The 21,975-nt window shown below is 47.9% G+C and overlaps 1 protein-coding gene across 1 annotated transcript in view; it reads left to right on the top strand.

Annotated features, from left to right (window-relative positions):
• The window catches only part of LOC144756263 (complement factor B-like), a 531,456-nt gene that overhangs the window by 250,395 nt on the left and 259,086 nt on the right, over positions 1 to 21,975 (top strand). Inside the window, exons 8-9 of the mRNA XM_078645908.1 lie at positions 9,100 to 9,231; positions 9,541 to 9,669. Coding sequence (XP_078502034.1) covers positions 9,100 to 9,231; positions 9,541 to 9,669 — 261 coding nt within the window. The remainder of the gene's footprint in view (positions 1 to 9,099; positions 9,232 to 9,540; positions 9,670 to 21,975) is intronic.

The following is a 21,975-nucleotide window of genomic DNA, read 5'->3' as shown; positions in this document are numbered from 1 at the left end:
TTAAATGCTGAGAAGAAAGGGAATCAGTCAGCGGAGGCAAACAGATGGGTTTTTATAGCGCGTCTAAAGAGAGTCAGGCTATTTAGGGCACGAATATGGACAGGGAGGGAGTTCCACAATCCAGCCGCCAGAACACAAAAAGAGCGACCTCCCATCCTACGATGGTGCTCTCTCAAAAATAAATTGTACAGGCCCTCATAATCATGCACCTCGCTGCCATGCCCCCAACCATCCAGAGCCTTACAGGCATAATCAAAAAAATCCACCCAATTCTGCGTGGACAGCTTATGGCTGCCAGAGAACTTCTGGCGATACCTTTCGGGGTTGAGGCCAAGGTTTTTAAGTAGTGCCTCCCTCATGGGGGATACCTGAACTGCTCCGCCTTATCAAGGTACAGGAGGGTGTCCCTGACATTGGGGGTATGTATCGATACAAGCCACCTCCCCAGTGGCTCTCAGGCACCCCATGGGCTGTCAAGGCCACTTCATTAGCCTCCAACCACTTGGAGATGTCATCCCCCTGAGTGTAACTCGCTATTACCTCTTTGGGTAACCAAAACCTAGGCTCGTGTTGAGCCCCTGGTACGCTGCCACCATTAGGACTTCCTGGCACACTTAATTGCAATGCTCGCAGCTCCAACTCCTTAAGCTGAAGTTCGTGCGCCAACTTCCTCTCCTCCATTGCTAATCTCTTTTCTTCCATTGCGAGCTTTTTACCTTCCCTCTCTCTCTCCCTCTCATGCTCTAGCTTGGTAAGCTCCCATTTCAATTGCCTCTCCTCCCTCCTGTCCTCATACTCCTGCGACGACGTACTCTTTCTAGACCCACTACTACTTGCCCTGGAACGTCTTCCTGGCAACACATTTTCATTCACATCAATGTTGAGTAGGTCTAGTTCTTCTGGGGCACTCGCCTCCTCTTGTGTGACCTGCCCCTCCTGTTCCCCATCCCCTCTCCCCTCTGGGTGGGCCCTTACCCATGCCCTCAAAGCGGTACAGAGCTCCTCCTTTGCGGCTCTCCGCCCAACCGGCACCCCCATCCCCTGACAAAATTCCCTTAGCTGCACCTATGTGTACTCTTCCAGGTCGGCTAGCTGGAACTCCATTTTGACAGGTGGGGACCCAGATAAATCAAGGGAAAGGTACTAGGATGTAGGTAACAGGATTGGGTCAAAACAGGACTCTACACACTCAGGTTAGACAGTGGGGGGTCAATTGATCAGGCTTGCATGCACAATAGGTGTCTAGTCCAATTGCGGCGCACTCTATCTCACTGGAGGGTGCTGTATAGCCACAGGTCCTGATCCCACTGCTCGCCACCAATGTAGGAACTGGGGTCACCAGTTCCCCGGGGGGTAGCTTGGCTCGAGCAGGTAGGCACCCGAAAGCTTAGGTGTTAAGTGACTACACAGCACACACATCCACTGAGACAATAAATGCACGCAAAGACTGAGACCACACCAGTGAGTTTGATTGAAAATCAAATAGCTTTTATCTAGAATGAAATGCGGGGTATTCAATTACTCAATACATTAACTCATCAAAGCATTTCATCAGGGGAGCACTTCACTATTCACTGTAACGTATCACCATAACCATTTCATTAAATGAGCAACCCTTTCATCATAGCACTGAAGGCCTTGGGTCAACAGTTCCTTATGCAAGAATAAACATTTCATCAGGCCACATTAAACATTTCATGAGGAATAACCATTTCACTGAAAATCAGGCAGGAATCAAAACATTTCCTTACTCAGGAGTCAGCAGGGCAGTAAGCTGGCTCATTCATCAGAGGTAGACCAGCTATTAGTCACATTAAGCATTTTACACTTTGGTCCAGGGGGACCGTTAAACCAGCACAACCAGTCCCCCAACGTGGGGGTAACTTCTTGAGAATTTGGGCCCCAAGTGTCTTACAGGGCTCTGGCCCAGTTCACAATGTCTCGGGGGCACCACGGGCCCAACAACAGTCTCCTCCAGGGGAGGGGCGAGTTCGGGGCCTCCTTCGGGCTCTGGAAGACCCCGCGTTCGCTGCAACTGACTGCCCTCCTCCCCTCAGGGTTACCTTTCTCTTCGGGCCTCGGGCGGGCCCCTTGCGACGGTTTGCGGCTGGTGGGGATGGCTCCGATCCTCCCACGGTCCACACACTGCTAGAGGGACCCGTCCAGGGCCTTCTCTTCGGTTCCTCCGGCCTCTGGACCAGACGGGGGCACAGCGTAGAAGGGTGCAGCAGCAGGACGGGCCCGGGCCTCTCACAGCATTCCCCGGGCCCGAGGACTAATCTGAACGCGGCCCCTCGGGGTGTGATGCCGGCCGCCAATGGCAGCGTGGCCGGCTAGGGGCTCGAACACGCGGACCAATCCGCAGTGCGGGCAAGGTGGGGGCGTGGTCAGTGACGCGCCGGCGTCCCCCCACCAAGTGACAGGGGCGATGGCGGCTTCAGGCCTAGTCCGGCCTTCCCGCAACTCCAAAGCGGCCCTCCCTTGGCTTGGGGGGCCGAACGGGGAAGATCGCCAGGGCGGAACAAGTCAGGTCCACCAGAGGTCTCGGCGGTGGGCGCCCGGGCCGCGCCGGTGTCTGGGGCCCTCAGGTGCACGGGATGGCAGCGCCTCCTCCGTTCGCCCTCCTAGGCCGTGCACGGCCCACAGTAGCACGGCGGCGGCCCTCTCTTGGTGCCGGGGGCCGCCGGGCAGGTGATGACGGGGCAGGAAGGCTTTGCGGTCTCCCACGCGGTTGCGGTGAGTCGGGCAGCCGCTTTCAAGGTAGAGCGACGCGGGGCAGGATTATCGTCTCGGGGTCCACAGCAGGCCTGCGGAGTGTGGCGCTTGGCAATGGTAGCGCTTAGGGGGAGCCCCAGCAATAGCGCTTCAGGCAGCAACAGTCTTTGGGCTCACAGCGCTTCTCAAGGGGCACAGTAGGAGAGCGCTGGGCAGTATAGCAGTCTCGGCAAGCAGGCAGTGTAGTAGGGGGAGATGAGGCAGCACAGCGCAGGGGCACAGGGGGCGACCAAGGGGGCAGAGATGGCACAGCCCGTTTCCTTGTTGATCCCCAGTAGTCCTGTGGGCTGTTATGTTTCTTCTTGGCTGTTGGTGGTTCTGGCCCCCTTTGTTTGAAGTAGATTCTTGGTTTCTTGAAGGGGGGAGGGGGGGGTTGAGTTGAAGGCTGCTGACAGGATTCCTCAGCAGGTCACTGCAGGTGGTCCCTGGGTTCCCCTCCTGCCGGGCCAGATCAGTGGGCTAGTTCAGTGTTCCTTACACAGCTTGGTGGGCAGCGCCTAAACCCTGTCACCCCCAGTGGTAAAGGTTTCTGACTAGGCCCTACCGCCTAATTCTCCTGCGTAGGGTCCCCCAGGTCAGTGATGCCCCAACTGACTGAAAACTTTCCCTCCTTTCCTTTATATATGCCCAGGTCAGGTGACCACCCTCTAAGGCGGCAAAAACAGACTCCGCCCCTATTCTAGAAGGTTCCAGTAGCTTCCCTAGTCTAGCTATGGGCAGGCAAGGCAGGCTGGTATGGCTACAATGTTTAGGGGTTCCAGCCAGCTCCTGGCAACTAGAGTGCGCCTAAAAAGACCACTCTGCAGTAGCAGGGGTCAGTGGCAGCCATGTTGGGGGAAGAGAGCACCTGCACCTTAGCATTGATTAGCAATGGGAAGGTGCCCTAAGGCCAACAAAAGAAGAAGGTGGGAAAAATGAGGCAAGGGCGAAAAAATAGGCAAAGACCACCCTAGGGCTGACAGGTCTAATAGTCCTCAATTCATGCGGTTACCAAAAAATATTCTGTGGATTTTCAGCTCCGCTAAGTGTAGGACTTGAATAATGTGCATCACCATTTTTGTGACAATTATGTACGTGCACCTGCTGTCACCCTCAGCTCTTAGCAGATGATAACAATAAATACAAACCTGACCGAGCATTCCACACTTGATATGCCAGAATGAAAAAACAGGCACTAAAATTGATTGCTCCTGTTTACAGATGAAGACTCCAATTAGGGCTCTGTTCAGGATGAGGAAGTTCAATGAGTCAACTACTTGTTCAAGGCATGTGTGGCTGTATATACACATGCTGTGTATAATCCTGCCATCTAATTTTGGGCCAGAGTGTGTGCAAATTGTTATTCTTCTGAGAAAGTCTTTCAAGTAAAAAAGTACTATGACTCCTCCTCTTGCTGGTAATGCCCCTGGTCATTGACTCGTTTGTTAGATTGTTTTCTTTCACCCATCCAGTTCGGACCTGTGCTACCATGCTCTCATTCAACACCATTGTGCTGCACTGTTTTGGCTAACATGGGTTCCTTCCCTCCATCGGTATTGCTCTTTTCCCTTCCTTTTGGATCGATGATTGCTGCTTCAACTGAGTGGCTATTCATTGACCTTGGGCCCCTGTGTACCATCATCCTTCAGGGCCTTCTTCTATCACCAACCTCGTCCCCCATCAGGTCCTCACAGTGATGGAACGGATGCCTTTCGCTGTCATGAGAAATATCCACGGACCGATCTCCATCAGGTCTGCACTTTGTGCCGGTCTCCTGAGCAGAACGAGGTTGCTTGCGACTACTGACGTTCCTTCCATTCGAAGAAAACCTTACGCTACCGTTGAGTCTGACATTTCGAGATGTCACATAGGAGCGGATACGACACCACGGACATTTCGAGATGTCACATAGGAGCGGATATGACAGCAGGACCTTTTTGGCACCAATGACATTGAGGGGAAACTCCATTCACAACCGTTGGTGTCAGATAAAGAGACTTTCTCCACCGGCGACAGCTCTGGATCTGATCTGGAAATTGAAGTTCTTCCACCAACACAGATCCCGACCTGTACCCTGTCCATTCATATCCTCTTGACGATTCCACCTCCTACCTCAAGCTTATTGATAGGGTTGATTCCTTCCACTAAGTGGATTTCCGGACTGAGTTTCTAGAGGAGGCTTTCCTTTTTTAGACCCTGTCCTCCACCCACAGCCCCGCACAGTACTACACTATGCTTAAAGGCATGCTCCGTCACACCCAGGATATCTTTCATGATGCTCCAGAGTCATTACACCCAGGGTTTACAAGAAATATAAAAGCTTCTCCAATTGACCCTCTCTACATCCAGGGCCAGCTTCAACCTGACTTTCTAGTAGTCACTACCACCCGTAAAAAAGCTACCTATCAGAGTGCTGTTGATGCCCCTCCACCAAGAAAGTAAACAAATAGATGCTGCTGGTAAGAGGGAAGCTGCGCAATTGGCCAGCCATTGGCGAATTGCCAATGCAATTGAGCTGCTCTCTAGGTAGGACCATGCTCATTGAGATGAAATTGAGCAACTCCTCTAACATCTCCCAGAGGAGCACAAGAAAAGGGGTTATGAGATCGTCTTTGAGGGAAAGCAGATCTCCAACACCACCATCTATGCTCACTAGATGCTGCATACACTGCTACACGAGGGGTCAACTCCAGTGTCCTTCTGCATAAGCATGCATGGCTCCGTATCTTCGGTTTCATGCTGGAAGTAGAGCAAAGTGGGCAACATCTATTTGGACCGCCGGTGCAGGTTGACCAGTTGTTAGCAAATATGAACAAGGATACAGAAACAGCTAAAGCAATGGGTGCCCTTCAATCCCCTACCGGTTGCAGCTCCTTTCGCCGCATATCCTGCCTAGAAGGTTCCAAGACCGCCTCCCCTGAAAACAACTCTTCGTGCCTCCAGTCACACGCCCAACAGTCCTCTCCCAGAGGATATTTTCGAGGGTCCTACAGAGCAAACAATTCGAAAGGATGGGTTAGCGGTGGCTCCCTCAAAAGAGCTTCCACCACCCCTAAGCCCTGATTTACCTCTCCTTCCCCGCGTCCATACACTGTTGGGGGTTGTCTACAAAGGTTCTTTCCTGCTTGGTAGAACATCCCCTCCGACCAGTGGTTATTTATTATTATCCACAATTGTTTTTATCTGGAGCTCACTTCCACACCTACCAACATTCCACATTGGTAACCCAAACTCTCCCCACAACACCAAAGGCTACTAAGGGAAGAGGTCCAAGTGCTCCTTCACAAAGGAGCCATATAACCTGCCCATCATCATCATCATCATCAACAGGGTGTGGGAGTATACTAGCTACACTTCCTGATCCTCAAATAGGAGGAGTCCCTCAGAAATGTTTTGGACCGCAGGCCCCTAAAGGAATACATTCACACAGAGCACTTTCACATGGTTACTCTTAAGGATATCATCCTGCTACATCAAGGCGACTGAACGCACTTGACCTCAAGGATGCCTAGTTCTACATTCCAATCAATATGGCACAACGCTGGTACCTCAGATTTGTAGTCAGCGGACAGCATTACCAACTCAAGGTGCTCCCCTTCAGAGACACCACAGCACCCAGGGTGTTCATTAAGTACCTTGCGTTGGTGGCTGCTCACCTGCTCAGACTTGCCAGCCACATCTTCCCCTGTCAACACAACTGGATCATCACCTGTCAGAAATGCCAAAAACACACTCAGGTCACCATCAACCTACTTCACAAACTAGGTGTTTCTGTCATCTCCTCAAAATCACACATCCAATCGCTCCCTATCCAACCTTTTCTTTTGGCAAATCTTAAATTTGAGTTGGGTACGGCCTACCCAAATGCTGCCAGAATCCAGTCTTTTCAGACACTCAGCCTTCTTTTTCAACCATCTCAACAAGTCACAGTCAGGACAGTTATGTGCTTCCTCTGCATGATGGCCTCCTGTATTTCCCTGGTGCCCCATGCTAGGTTACAAATGCATCCATTGCAGGAGTGCTTAGCGCACTAGTGATCTCAAGCAGTTGCAGGGCTATCTTTTCTCAACCCTTTTCCGCAGAGGACCATCACACAGAGTCCTCCCTTACGGGATGGGGAGCGCACTCATAGGACCAGACTGCCCAAAGCCAGTGAATACCCAGTCACCGGGCTCTCCAAATAAATTACCTGTACTACCAGCTGTTCACCTTATGTTAAATGCTTTTGTTCCTCACCTGATTCGCAAGTTAGTCTTCATCAAAATGGACAGCATGATAGCCATGTATTATCTTCAGAAGTAAGGGGTCACCAGATCCCCTCAGCTTTCTCACTTAGCCAAGAGCATCTGGAAGTGGGCCTTCTAACACAAGATCCATCTTTGCCTACCTACTCAGAAGGATGTGGCGACAAGTCCACGAGTGGGAAACTCCACCCACAACTCCTTCTCCTGTACTTCCAGTGTTGGAGACTTCCAGAGATAAACTTTTTCACCGCAGCAGAAAACTCCGAATGCTCTAACTTTGCCTCAAGGTTTCTACACTCAAAGTCCAGGGGCAATGCACTATGGATGAGTGGGTCAGGGATATATGCTTTTCCACCTCTCCCACCAGTTTCGTTTGTGGTTCAGAGGCTTCGGCAGACATTTTTCACCTTCATCCTGGTGGCTCCCTCCTAGGCACTCCAACCATTGTTCACCATCCTCTTCGAACTCTCAGTGGTCCCCTACGAGAGATTCCTCAACATACCGGAACTTCTCACGCAGAACCATGGAGAAATCAGGCACTCGGATCCCAGGTCTCTCAATCTTGTGACCTGAAGTCCTACAATTTGGGTACCTTAGGCTTCCACCCGAATGCATGAACATGAACGCAGGCCTACTACTCGTGCCTGTTACGCTGCCAAGTGGAAGCGATTAGTCTACCGTTGTTGTTCCAAACATGTTGACCCCTTAGCAATCAAAGTAAAAGAAATTGTCTGTTACCTGAGTCACTTTAAACTTGTGGTTTGGCTTTCACATCCATCACCTAGCAACTGTAGCTCCCTACCTTCAGAACAGGCAACACATTTCCCTCTTCAAAATTTCTGTGATTAAAGCCTTTATGAAGGGTCTTAAAAGAGTCATTCCTTCTCAGGTCCCACTAAACCCGACATGGAACCTTAACATTGTGTTAACAAGACAAATGAGCCCTCTGTTCAAACCCATCTGCTCCTGTCTCCTCCAGTTTCTTTCTTGGAAGGTACCATTTCTGGTACCCATCACTTCACTCCGGCATGTCAGTGAGCTTCAGGGAGTAACCTTGCAAGACCCTTTCTTCCAGATACACAGTGATAGAGTTGATCTCCGCACCAACCATAAGTTTCTCCCAAAGGTGGTCTCACAGTTACAATTCAATCAATTTATTGAATTTCCTGTTTGTTTCACTTGACTCAGTTGCGGAACGATTCAATTCACAATTCACAGTTCTGTCAATAAAATACATGAGGGCTCGTCTAACTTAGAAGTTAGACGAGCCCTCATGTATTTTATTGACAGAACTAAATCCTTTAGGAAAACACAACAGCTTTTTGTTGCTTTCTCCAAACCCCACAAAGGAAAAGCCCTTTCTAAATCAGTCATTGCAAGATGGATTGTTAAATGCATCCAGACATGCCATGCTAAAGCTAAACGGACCTTGGCCCTTCCTTCTAGAGCCCACTCCAGTTGAAAAAAAGGAGCCTCAACGACCTTCCCGGGGAACATGCCTATATCTGACATTTGTAAAGCAGCTTATTGTGTAGTTGTGCTAGCCTGCTAACAAGCCAATGTTGGCCAGGCATTTCTCTACACACTTTTCAATCTATTGCAACTTCCCTCAGCCTAGCCACTGCTTTCTGAGAACACTGCTTTAGAGTCTATGCACAGCATGTGTATCTACTTCCACACATGCCTTGATCGGAAAATGTTAGTTACTTAAGCATCTGTTTGTGGCATGTGGTCCTGGAGATTCACATGTGCCCTTCTTAAGTGCTGGGAATCGGAAGGAAGTGCAGCTAAGAGTCCCTATTATCACTCTCATTCTAACTAGTCTTCTGTTGGAAAGAGGTAATGGATCAATAGCTAATTCCTATCTGATTATAATGGCCATCTGCATTCAATGTGTGGGCTTATTTATCGTGGCCAACAAGTGAATTATGTCACAATAGGTTTTACAACCCAAACAGACAACTCAAGCAAAGGGACTTTCCGGAACCATTTTTGTTGGTGATTGTTGATGATGTAAGATTGGGTAAGAGGTCAAGCTCTTTTCTTTTCACAGAATGCCCCTTTGAAGTACACACCTGAGTCTTGTCTCTCTGTTCTGCAGAACACAAAGAGAAGTCGGGCACGAACACCCGTCGTGCTATCGAAACTGTTTACAACATGATGAGTCTCCACTCGCAGCTCAATGCCGACAAATTCAAGGATATCCGGCATGTGATCATCTTAATGACCGACGGTAGGTCCCACCTAGTAATTTATGTTAGCACTTAGGCATTCATACCTAGTAAGACTGAAAGGAAAGGTTGGCACGACTGGTGGTAAAGAGTGAATCTGATAAGTCTGATCTAAGAAACAGTCAGTAGGCCATTTGGTAGTCGAGAACAAGTTGGGGTTCCATCTTTGCTTCATCTCAACATGGTATTCTAATCTTATTGTTGTTATTGTTCTTTGAGACTTACAAATCACATGTAGGCATATAAATGGACTCAAGACTTGATGTCACACTGTTAGTGCCTCTATTACATAACCATTCCCCTCTTTTTAGGAAAATCCAACATGGGAGGAGACCCCAAAATTTCCATGGTGAATATCTACAAATTTTTGAAAATGTGTGAGGCGAGAAACGACTATCTGTGTCATTTGCAAATGTGTGAGGCAAGAGACGACTTTCTGGGTAAGAAAAGCAGGATTAGAGCCAACAGGAGCAAAGGCCAATTGCGCAACTGATATGCATGGGGCATCATGTTTTGTGACATACTCAATTTTTATCTCTCTTGCCTTCTTTATTGTATATTTTTACATTATGTGCCTAGGACAAAATATATTTATACATTGTCACACTACATTCTAGAAAACTGAAGGTTTCCAATTTGATCAGGAGGTTATCTTGTTGCTGTTTTTCAGCATGGAGTGCGTTTGGAAGATCCTGAAAGATATCATTGGAAGGGATCACCCCGGCTCTAAACTGGGGTGATCTTTCTGTTACACAGGCAGTATTATTAACACTGAAACTCTTTGCAGTCGTGCTGAGTCAGTTTCAATAAAACTGAAGCTCTATTTAGCCTTCTGCAGGTGGTATATCTAGAGCTCTCAGTGTTACACATTCAGTATACCTGGCATAAAAGTGATCTCACTATTAAACTGTCAATCTTTCTAACACTGGAGCACTCTCACCATAACACAGGCAGTATATCTAACACTGAAGAATTCACTGCCACAAAGTATATTTAACACTGAGTTATTCGCTGTTGAACAGCCAGTATAACTAATATTGGAGCTCTTTCTAGTCTTACACAGTTGGTATGTATATCTTACACTGAAGTTCTTTCCCTGTTACAGTCACTATATCTAACACAGGAGCACTCTCACTATTACACGGTTAGTACGTGAAACAGCGGAGTGCCCTCACTGTTGTACAGTTCATGTATCTGACACTGGAGCACCCTCCCTGAGCACATTTAGTATATTTAACACTCTCACGTTTTACACAATCCTTTTAACTAGCACTCAAATGCCCTCAGCAGTCGTTACGCAGTCCGTACAACAAACACTGAAGCTCTTTCTAGTCTTATACAGTATATCTAACCCAGTGTGTGCTTACTGTAAAACAGTATATCTAACACTGTAGCTCTCTCACTGTTACACAATCAGTATATGTAACATTTTAGCTCTCTCACTGTTACTCCACCAGTATGTGTAACACTGGAGCTCTCTCACTGTTACACCATCAGTATGTGTAACAGTGGAGCTCTCTCACTGTTACACAATCAGTAGGTGTAACACTGGAGTTCTCTCACTGTTACACAATCATTCAATCTAACACTGGAGCTCTCAGTATTACACAGTAAGCATATCTAACACTGGTGTGCTCTCACTGTTACGCAGACAGTATATCTAACAGCAGCTCTCTCACTGTTACACAGTCAACATACCTAACACAGGTTCACTGTTATACAGTTAGTATATCCAATATCGAAGGGCTTCCACTTTTACACAGACAGTATATGGAGCTACATGGAGCTATCTCACTGTTACACAATCAGTGTGTGTAGCACTGAAGCTCTCTCACTGTTACACCATCATTATGTATAACACCGGAGTTCTCTCATTGTTAGTCAATCAGTATGTGTAACACTGGAGCTCTCTCACGGTTACGCAATCAGTATGTTTAACACTGGAGCGCTGTCGCTCTTACACAGTTGCCACATAAAACCATGTATTCAGATATTCAGTGTATCTAACACAGAGGATCTCTCTCTTTTACACTGTCAGTAAATCTACACAGGACTGCCTTTGCTGTTACATAGTCTGAATATCTGGCACTGGAATGTTTTCACTCTTGCAGTCAATATATCTAACAATGGATCACTCTACCTGCATACAGTCTACCTAATACTGGAGCACTCTCCCTGTTCTACAACCAGTATATCTTCCATTGCAGTGCTTTCACTGTTACACTTTTGGCATATATATTTAAAACTGGAGAGCTCTCACTGTTACACAGCGAGTATATCTAACATTGCAGTCCTTTCACTGTTACGCTGCTGGTATTTGTAACATTGGAGAGCTCTCTGGAAGAGGTGTGGTGCAGCGGCCAGGGCGACTGACGCTGGACGCTGGGGATCACGGTTCAATCCCCGGCTCCGGTGGCAGGGGTCTGCCCAGCACCATGTCTATCTGGGCAATAGCTTGCTTAATCTTCCCGACGGCCCGGCGCCTTGACACCTTCGGGTAATTGTTCGCGCTTTACAAATACTGGACATTTACTGTCACACAGCCAGTATATCTATCATTACAGTCCTTTCACTGTTACGCTGTTGGTATATGTAACACTGGAGAGCTCTCGCTGTTACACAGCCAGTATATCTAACATTGCAGTCCTTTCACTGTTACACTGTTGGTATATGTGACACTGGAGAGCTCTCTCTGATACACATCCAGTATATCTAACATTGCAGTCCTTTCACTGTTACACTGTTGGTATATGTAACACTGGGGAGCTCTCACTGCTACACAGCCAGTATATCTAACATTGCAGTTATTTCACTGTTACACTGTTGGTATATGTAACACTGGAGAGCTCTCACTGTTACACATCCAGTATATCTAACATTGCAGTCCTTTCACTGTTACACTGTTGGTATATGTAACACTGGAGAGCTCTCACTGTTACACAGCCAGTATATCTAACATTGCAGTCCTTTCACTGTTACGCTGTTGGTATATGTAACACTGGAGAGCTCTCACTGTTACACAGCCAGTATATCTAACATTGCAGTTCTTTCACTGTTACACTGTTGGTATACAGTATATCTAACATTGCAGTCCTTTTACTGTTACACTGTTGGTATATGTAACACTGGAGAGCTCTCACTGTTACATACCCAGTCAATCTAACATTGCAGTTCTTTCACTGTTACGCTGTTGGTATATGTAACACTGGAGAGCTCTCACTGTTACACAGCCAGTATATCTAACATTGCAGTCCTTTCACTGTTACACTGTTGGTATATGTAACACTGGAGAGCTCTCACTGTTACACAGCCAGTATAGCTAACATTGCAGTCCTTTCACTGTTACGCTGTTGGTATATTTAACACTGCAGAGCACTCACTGCTACACAGCCAGTATATCTAACATTGCAGTCCTTTCATTGTTACACTGTTGGTATATGTAACACTGGAGAGCTCTCACTGTTACACAGCCAGTATATCTAACATTGCAGTCCTTTCACTGTTACACTGTTGGTATATGTAACACTGGAGAGCTCTCACTGTTACACAGCCAGTATATCTAACATTGCAGTCCTTTCACTGTTACACTGTTGGTATATGTAACACTGGAGAGCTCTCACTGTGACACAGCCAGTATATCTAACATTGCAGTCCTTTCACTGTTACACTGCTGGTATATGTAACACTGGAGAGCTCTCTCTGCTACACAGCCAGTATATCTAACATTGCAGTCCTTTCATTGTTAATGTTGGCATATTTGACACTGCAGAGCTCTCACTGCTACACAGCCAGTATATCTAACATTGCAGTCCTTTCACTGTTACACTGTTGGTATATGTGACACTGGAGAGCTCTCACTGCCACACAGCCAGTATAGCTAACATTGCAGTCCTTTCACTGTTACGCTGTTGGTATATTTAACACTGCAGAGCTCTCACTGTTACACAGCCAGTATATCTAACATTGCAGTCATTTCACTGTTACGCTGTTGGTATATGTAACACTGGAGAGCTCTCACTGTTACACAGCCAGTATATCTAACATTGCAGTCCTTTTACTGTTACGCTGTTGGTATATGTAACACTGGAGAGCTCTCACTGTTACACAGCCAGTATATCTAACATTGCAGTCCTTTCACTGTTACACTGTTGGTATATGTAACACTGGAGAGCTCTCACTTTTACACAGCCAGTATATCTAACATTGCAGTCCTTTCACTGTTACACTGTTGGTATATGTAACACTGGAGAGCTCTCACTGCTACACAGCCAGTATATCTAACATTGCAGTCCTTTCACTGTTACACTGTTGGTATATGTAACACTGGAGAGCTCTCACTTTTACACAGTCAGTATATCTAACATTGCAGTCCTTTCACTGTTACACTGTTGGTATATGTAACACTGGAGAGCTCTCACTGCTACACAGCCAGTATATCTAACATTGCAGTCCTTTCACTGTTACGCTGTTGGTATATGTAACACTGGAGAGCTCTCACTGTTACACAGCCAGTATATCTAACATTGCAGTCCTTTCACTGTTACACTGTTGGTATATGTGACACTGGAGAGCTCTCACTGCCACACAGCCAGTATAGCTAACATTGCAGTCCTTTCACTGTTACACTGTTGGTATATTTAACCCTGGAGAGCTCTCACTGTTACACAGCCAGTATATCTAACATTGCAGTCCTTTCACTGTTACGCTGTTGGTATATTATTATTAATATTAATTGGGTTTTGTAGAGCGCATAGTAACCCGTGAGCATCCCAACGCTAAACAAAGACAGTCAAAAGAGTGGTGAGCCAGAGAGAAAGGGGGAATCAAGGGAATAGGTGCGTTTTCATAAGTCTCCTGAAACGGAGGTGATCTGATTCCATCCTTAGTTTCCGGGGGAGGGAGTTCCATAGGCTGGCCGTGTTCACTGAGAATCGCCGCCCGCCTTTGCGGGCCTTTTTCCCTCTGTGAACTGTGATGAGGCGTTCGTGATCCGAACGGAGGGATCTTGTGGCCTTGTAGGGCGTGATGAAGTTTTTGAGAATGGGGGGGCCCTTGTCCTGCAAGAGTTTGTGAGCCAGGCAGAGAGCCTTGAACTTGACTCTTTCTCTTACTGGGAGCCAGTGAAGGAGCTTCAGAGCTGGTTTTGCCGAGGATATGGCCGGGGTGTTGGTGAGAAGCCGGGCCGCGGCGTTTTGAATTCTTTGTAATTTGTTGAAGGTGGCTTCGGGGGCTCCCAGGTAGATGGCATTGCTGTAATCCAGCCTAGATAGAATAAGGCCTTGGATCAGCAGTTTGCGGGAAATGGGAGGGAGCAGGGGGAGGATTTTCCTGACTGATCTAAGAAGCCCAAAACAAATCCCAGCGGTTTTTTTAGCTTGGGTTTTGAAGGACAGGTCTTCCTCTAGCCAGATTCCCAGGCTCCTAATCTCGGTTTTGGGGGCCGGGGGTTGCCCTAGACAGGAGGGCCAGAAGTTAGGGAGAAGGGAGAGTCCTTTTTGACCAAAAAGCAGGATTTCAGTCTTAGACCCGTTGAGTTTCAACGCTGAGTTATTCATCCACCCCTGGATTTTGGAGAGGCAGCTGTGGAGATTAGATGGTTCTTGGTTGGGATGGGATAAGGACTCCACAAGCTGGGTGTCGTCAGCGTAGCTAATGATTTTCACTCCGAACGGGGTGACTACCTCCTTCAGTGGGGACATGTAGACATTAAATAATGTCGGGCTTAGCGAAGAGCCCTGCGGCACTCCGCACTGGAGGGGGACTGCTGGGGAGCGGGTATCGTTTTCCCAGACCTGGAAGGAGCAGTGGTTTATGAATGACGAAAACCAAGCTAGGGCAGTGCCCTCCACCCGATGTCTCTGAGTCGCTGGATTAAACCCGGTGGTTGACAGTGTTGAAGGCCGCACTGAGGTCCAGGAGGATCACTGCCACTGATCCTCCTTCGTCCAGAATGCATCTGGTCTCTTCCACTGCAGCCAAGAGGGTGGTGTCCGTGCCCTGACCAGGGCGAAATCCAGTCTGCGAGCTCCTAAGCAAGTTATTAGACTCGAGAAACTGGGAAAGCTTTTTATTCACTATTTTTTCAGTGATTTTACTAATTCCGGGGAGGAGGGAGATTGGCCTGTAGTTGGCCAGGTCCAGTGGGTCTAGTGAAGGTTTTTTAAGAAGTGCCTTAACAACAGCCGCTTTCCAGCTGGGGGGTACCTTTCCCTGCAGTAGTGAAGAGTTGATGAGGTCTGTTAGAGGGGGGGCAATAGTGAGAGCCACTTTTATGAGGATGCGCATGGGCACCGGATCGCTGGGCGAGCCACTTTTGATTGTGGCGGGCGTGGTCAAGACCTCTTCAATGGTTACCGGACCGAGGATGTCTAGGTGGATGGCAGGGGGGTCCGGGTGAGGGCTGGAGGTAGGGTCAGGTTTGAGGCGACCATCATCGTTGGTACTGTGGTTGACTGGGGGTAGGGTGGCGAGAATTTTCTGAATTTTCTCATCAAAGTATTTTGACAGTTTATGGCATTTATCCTCGGAGGAGTTAGGAGCCGGGAGTTTCTCCGGCCGAGGATCCGGGACTTTAAGGAGTTCTTTTAAAATGATAAAAGTTTCTCTGGCAGAATAGGAGGAGTTTTTTATTCTTTCGTCAAAGAAGTGGCTTTTGGTATTGCGTAGCGCGGATTTATAGGTTCTTATGGAGGCACGGAAGGCGTCCTTTTTGGCTGTGGATTTGTCCTTCCTCCAGGTGCGCTCTGTCCTTTTGCAGTCCTTACGTAATAAGTTAAGCTCAGGGGTGTACCAGGGGGCCGGGTTCACTCTTTTAGCTCGTTTCACGGTACTTGTTTTAGGAAGTATGCCGTCCAGTGTTTGAGTGAGCCAGGAGTTAAACTGCATATCGGCGGTGACTGGGTCTAGGGCTGGGGGGGGAGAGCTTCCGTGAGCCTGGAGGCCCATTCTTCAGGCGAGAGTTTGTGCCAGCGTCTCTCGGTGACCCTGGTATTGGGCGGTTGGGGTGGAGGGACCTGGAGATGCCAGTCGATAGAAATCAAGAAATGGTCTGTCCACGGAAGCGGGAGGGTTGGTAAAAACGGGGTCCAGAAGGTGCCCTTTGTCATGAGTCGCCTCTGAGTTCACCAGACGTAGGTCATAAGAAGTGAGATCAGTAAGAAGTTCAGAGGCAGTGAGGTCCTTGGGGTCTAGTAGATGGAGATTAAGGTCACCCAGGATTACAAAATTGGGAGATGTGGTTGCCATGAGGGTGACAGTATCAACAAGAGCGCTAGAGAACTTGGAGGGGGCTCCTGGTGGACGACATATCAGTAGACCAGAAAGGGAGATTGCAGGTGAGATCTGTAAGGCGAAATGGCAACTTTCGCAGTCATCGATATTGCTGTTATTTGTTCTGCAGGCAAAATGCTCTCTGTATATTATTGCCAGGCAACCTTCTCTTCCGAGGGGTCTGTTCTGAGAGTGGATTTGGTAGCCGGGTGGAAGGGCATTCACGATGTCGGAGTCGGTACTGGGGGTGAGCCAAGTTTCCGTAAGGAACAGAATGTCAATGGCAAGATCTTGTATGAGAAGGTTTATCTCGAGGGAGTGTTTAGGGAGGGACCTACAATTGAGGAGGCCGAGTTGTAGGCCGTGGCATTCTGTGTCGGTATGGGCCGGGTTGCAAAGGTCGCAATTAGAAAAAGGTTTTTCTCCTGTATAGATGTAAGTACAGTTTGTGTTTTTAGAAGAGTTAAGTACGAGGAGCCTACCTTGGGTGTAAGTAAGTCGGCTCTTGGAAGAAATGGGCATAGCGACTGGGCCTGGGGCCGGCCGGGCTCGGACGGGCACAGACGGGCTTGCCTTAGGCGCGCCTTCGGCGCGCAAACGGCGCGCCCGTCCGCTGCGCGTCCGTGGGAAGCACATTTTTTATAGGGGAATTCGAGGCGTGGCCTACTGTGAGGGGGCGTGGCCTGAGCTCAGGCTTGGTGATGGCGCCGAGTAGCGATTTCCCTATCCCGCGGCAGCGTTAGTCTCGGCTGCGCGGGGGTCTCAAAGTTGGATAAGTGCCCAGGAGACCACGAGGCAAGGTAGGAAGAGTGTGATTTTAAAATAAGACAGAAGTTTCAATTTTTCTCACAACAGTTTAAAAAACAAACAAACAAAGCTCCCGGCTGTGCCTCAGGAGTGTCAATGGTCTTGAATGCGAGCTCGTAAGCAGCTCGGTTTTAAAGGCGGGGGCGTGGCCTACTGTGAGGGGGCGTGGCCTGAGGTCAGGCTTGGTGATGGCGCCGAGTAGCGATTAATGTATATATGTATATGGTATATGTAACACTGGAGAGCTCTCACTGTTACACAGCCAGTATATCTAACATTGCAGTCCTCTCACTGTTACACAGCCAGTATATCTAACATTGCAGTCCTTTCATTGTTACTGTTGGTATATGTAACACTGGAGAGCTCTCACTGTTACACAGCCAGTATATCTAACATTGCAGTCCTTTCACTGTTACACTGTTGGTATATGTAACACTGGAGAGCTCTCACTTTTATACAGCCAGTATATCTAACATTGCAGTCCTTTCACTGTTACACTGTTGGTATATGTAACACTGGAGAGCTCTCACTGCTACACAGCCAGTATATCTAACATTGCAGTCCTTTCACTGTTACACTGTTGGTATATGTAACACTGGAGAGCTCTCACTTTTACACAGTCAGTATATCTAACATTGCAGTCCTTTCACTGTTACGCTGTTGGTATATGTAACACTGGAGAGCTCTCACTGCTACACAGCCAGTATATCTAACATTGCAGTCCTTTCACTCTTACGCTGTTGGTATATGTAACACTGGAGAGCTCTCTCTGCTACACAGCCAGTATATCTAACATTGCAGTCCTTTCACTGTTACACTGTTGGTATATGTAACACTGGAGAGCTCTCACTGTTACACAGCCAGTATATCTAACATTGAAGTCCTTTCACTGTTACACTGTTGGTATATTTAACACTGGAGAGCTCTCACTGCTACACAGCCAGTATATCTAACATTGCAGTCCTTTCACTGTTACACTGTTGGTATATGTAACACTGGAGAGCTCTCACTGTTACGCAGCCAGTATATCTAACATTGCAGTCCTTTCACTGTTACACTGTTGGTATATTTAACACTGGAGAGCTCTCACTGCTACGCAGCCAGTATATCTAACATTGCAGTCCTTTCACTGTTACACTGTTGGTATATTTAACACTGGAGAGCTCTCACTGTTACACAGCCAGTATATCTAACATTGCAGTCCTTTCATTGTTACTGTTGGCATATTTGACACTGGGGAGCTCTCACTGCTACACAGCCAGTATATCTAACATTGCAGTCCTTTCACTGTTACACTGTTGGCATATTTGACACTGCAGAGTTCTCACTGCTACACAGCCAGTATATCTAACATTGCAGTCCTTTCGCTGTTACTCTGTTGGTATATGTAACACTGGAGAGCTCTCACTGTTACACAGCCAGTACATCTAACATTGCAGTCCTTTCACTGTTACACTGTTGGTATATGTAACACTGGAGAGCTCTCACTGTTACACAGCCAGTACATCTACCATTGCAGTCCTTTCACTGTTACACTGTTGGCATATTTGACACTGGAGAGCTCCCACTGTTACACAGTCAGTATATCTAACATTGCAGTCCTTTCACTGTTACACTGTTGGTATATTTAACACTGGAGCTCTCACTGTTGCACCGCTACTATATCTAACATTACAGTCCTTTCACTGCTACGCTGTTGGCATATTTGACACTAGAGAGCTCTCACTGTTACACAGCCAGTACATCTAACATTGCAGTACTTTCACTGTTACACTGTTAGAAGATTTAGCACTGGAGAGCTCACACTGTTACACAGCCAGTATATCTAACATTGCAGTGCTTTCACTGTTACACTGTTGGCATATGCAACACTGGAGAGCTCTCACTGTTACACAGCTACTATAACTAACATTCCAATCCTTTCACTGTTACACTGTTGGCATATGCAACACTGGAGAGCTCTCACTGTTACACTGCTACTATAACTAACATTCCAATCCTTTCACTGCTACGCTGTTGGTATATGTAACACTGGAGGGCTCTCACTGTTACACAGCCAGTACATCTAAGATTGCAGTGCTTTCACTGTTACACTGTTGGTATATGTAACACTGGAGAGCTCTCACTGTTACACAGCCAGTACATCTAAGATTGCAGTGCTTTCACTATTACACTGTTGGCATATTTAACACTGGAGCTCTCACTGTTGCACCGCAACTATATCTAACATTGCAGTGCTTTCACTGTTATGCTGTTGGTATATTAGACACTGGAGAGCATCCAGCTGTTACACAGCTACTACATCTAACATTGTAGTGCTTTCACTGTTACACTGTTAGTATATTTATTACCGGAGAGCCCTCACTGTTACACAGCCAGTATATCTAACATTTCAGTCCTTTCACTGTTACACAGTTAGTATATTTAACACTGGAGACCTCTCACTGTTGCACAACCAGAATATCTTACCAGTGCTTTCATATTACACTGTTGCCATATTTAACACTGGAAAGCTCTCACAGTTACACCGCTACTACATCTAACATTCCAGTCCTTTCACTGTTACACAGTTGGTATATTTAACACTGGAGAGCTCTCACTGTTACACAGCCAGTACATCTTACATTGCGGTGCTTTTACTGTTACACTGTTGGCATATTTGACACCGGAAAGCTCTCACTGTTTCACAGCCAGTATATCGAACATTGCAGTCCTTTCACTATTACGCTGTTGGTATATGTAACACTGGAGAGCTCACACTGTTACACAACCAGTATATTTAACATTGCAGTGCTTTCACTGTTACACTGTTAGAATATTGTTGGTATATTTAACACTGGACCGACACTGAACCGCTCACACTGTTATGCAGTCAGTTTATGTAACACTGAATCCCTCTCACTGCTACTCCACTGATATATCTCACTATGGAACACTCTGTTACTCATCCTGTATATATTTATTTATTATTTTATTTTAAGGTTTTATAGAGCGCGTAGTAACCCTAGAGCATCCCAGCGCTAGAACCAGAACTCAGGAGAGGTCAGAATCGAAGGGGGGGGATTTAAGGAAAGAGAAAGGTTTTCAAGGCCTTCCTGAATTGGAGAAGATTAGGTTCAGTTCTCAGTCTCCGAGGAAGGTTGTTCCAGTGTTTGGCCGTGTGGACCGAGAAGCGGCGTCCTCCGGACCGGGCCTTTTTGACTCTGGGAACAGTGATGAAGTTCTCTCCGCCTGAGCGGAGGACCCTACTCGCATTGTAAGGGATGATGAAATCCTTGAGGATGGGTGGGCCTTTGTCATGGAGGGTCTTATGGGCCAGACAGAGGGCCTTGAAAGCCACCCTTTCTCTGACTGGGAGCCAATGCAGGAGCTTCAAGGCTGGCTTTGCCGAGGATCTGGCGGGGGTGTCGGTAAGTAGGCGGGCCGCGGCGTTTTGGACTTTCTGCAGGGTATTGAGGGTGGCTTCGGGGGCACCCAGGTAGATTGCGTTGCAGTAGTCCAGCCTCGCCATAATGAGGCCCTGAATCAGGAGTTTCTTGGAGGTAGCGGGGAGCAGGGGGAAGACCTTTCTGCAGGCCCTAAGGAGTCCAAAGCAGATTCCTGCCGTTTTTTTGGCCTGTGATCTGAAGCTCAGGTCCTTTTCGAGCCATACGCCCAGGCTCTTGACCTCCTCCTTCGGTGTAGGGGGGTCACCTAGACAGACGGGCCAGATGTCAGGCGGCAGGGAGGGCTCTTTATGTCCGAGCAGCAGGATCTCGGTCTTGGATCCGTTCAGTTTCAGTGCCGAGGAGTTCATCCAGTTATGAATTTCCGAGAGACAGCTGTGAAGGTCGGGTGGGGATTGGTGCGGGTGTGAGAGGGTTACCACCAGCTGGGTGTCGTCGGCGTAGTTGATAATCGAGACGCCGAACGGGTTGACCAGTTTCTCCAGCGGGGACATATACACGTTAAATAACGTAGGGCTAAGGGATGAGCCCTGCGGTACTCCACAACGGAGGGGGATTGCGGGGGAGTGGCTGTCATTCTCCCAGACTTGGAAGGAGCGTCCGTCTAGGAAAGATTTTAGCCACTTCAAGGCCGTGCCCCTTACTCCGATGTCTCCCAGTCGTTGGATTAGGGTGTGGTGGCTCACAGTGTCGAAGGCCGCACTGAGGTCCAGGAGGATCACTGCCACTGATCCTCCCGTGTCCAGAATGCTTCTGGCCTTCTCCACTGCTGCAGGAGGGCTGTGTCAGTGCCCTGTCCTGGACGAAACCCTGTCTGGGAGGTCCCGAGTAGGTTGTTGCTCTCAAGGAATAGTGATAGTTTTTTATTCACTAGCTTCTCCGTGATCTTGCTATTTCCTGGGAGGAGGGAGATAGGTCTGTAGTTGGCTAGGTCCAGGGGGTCTAGAGAGGGTTTCTTTAAAAGGCCTTTGACCACTGCCGCCTTCCAGCTAGGAGGGACTAGACCCTGCGAGAGGGAGGAATTAATGAGGGACGTGAGGGGGGGGAGGATGGTGCTAGACACTTTTTTCAGAAAACGGAGGGGGGCGGGATCGCGAGGAGAGCCACTTTTAATTGTAGCCAATGTCGCGGCTACCTCTTCCGTAGACACTGGGCCAAAGGTGTCCAGAAAGGGTAGGTTGCCATCAGGGGAGTGAGGGCAGTAAATGGGAGATTTATAATAAT

The sequence above is a fragment of the Lissotriton helveticus genome, chromosome 5_1, assembly GCF_964261635.1.
Source record: "Lissotriton helveticus chromosome 5_1, aLisHel1.1, whole genome shotgun sequence".
NCBI classification, from domain to species: domain Eukaryota; kingdom Metazoa; phylum Chordata; class Amphibia; order Caudata; family Salamandridae; genus Lissotriton; species Lissotriton helveticus.
This window is presented reverse-complemented; position numbering and strand designations above follow the sequence as displayed.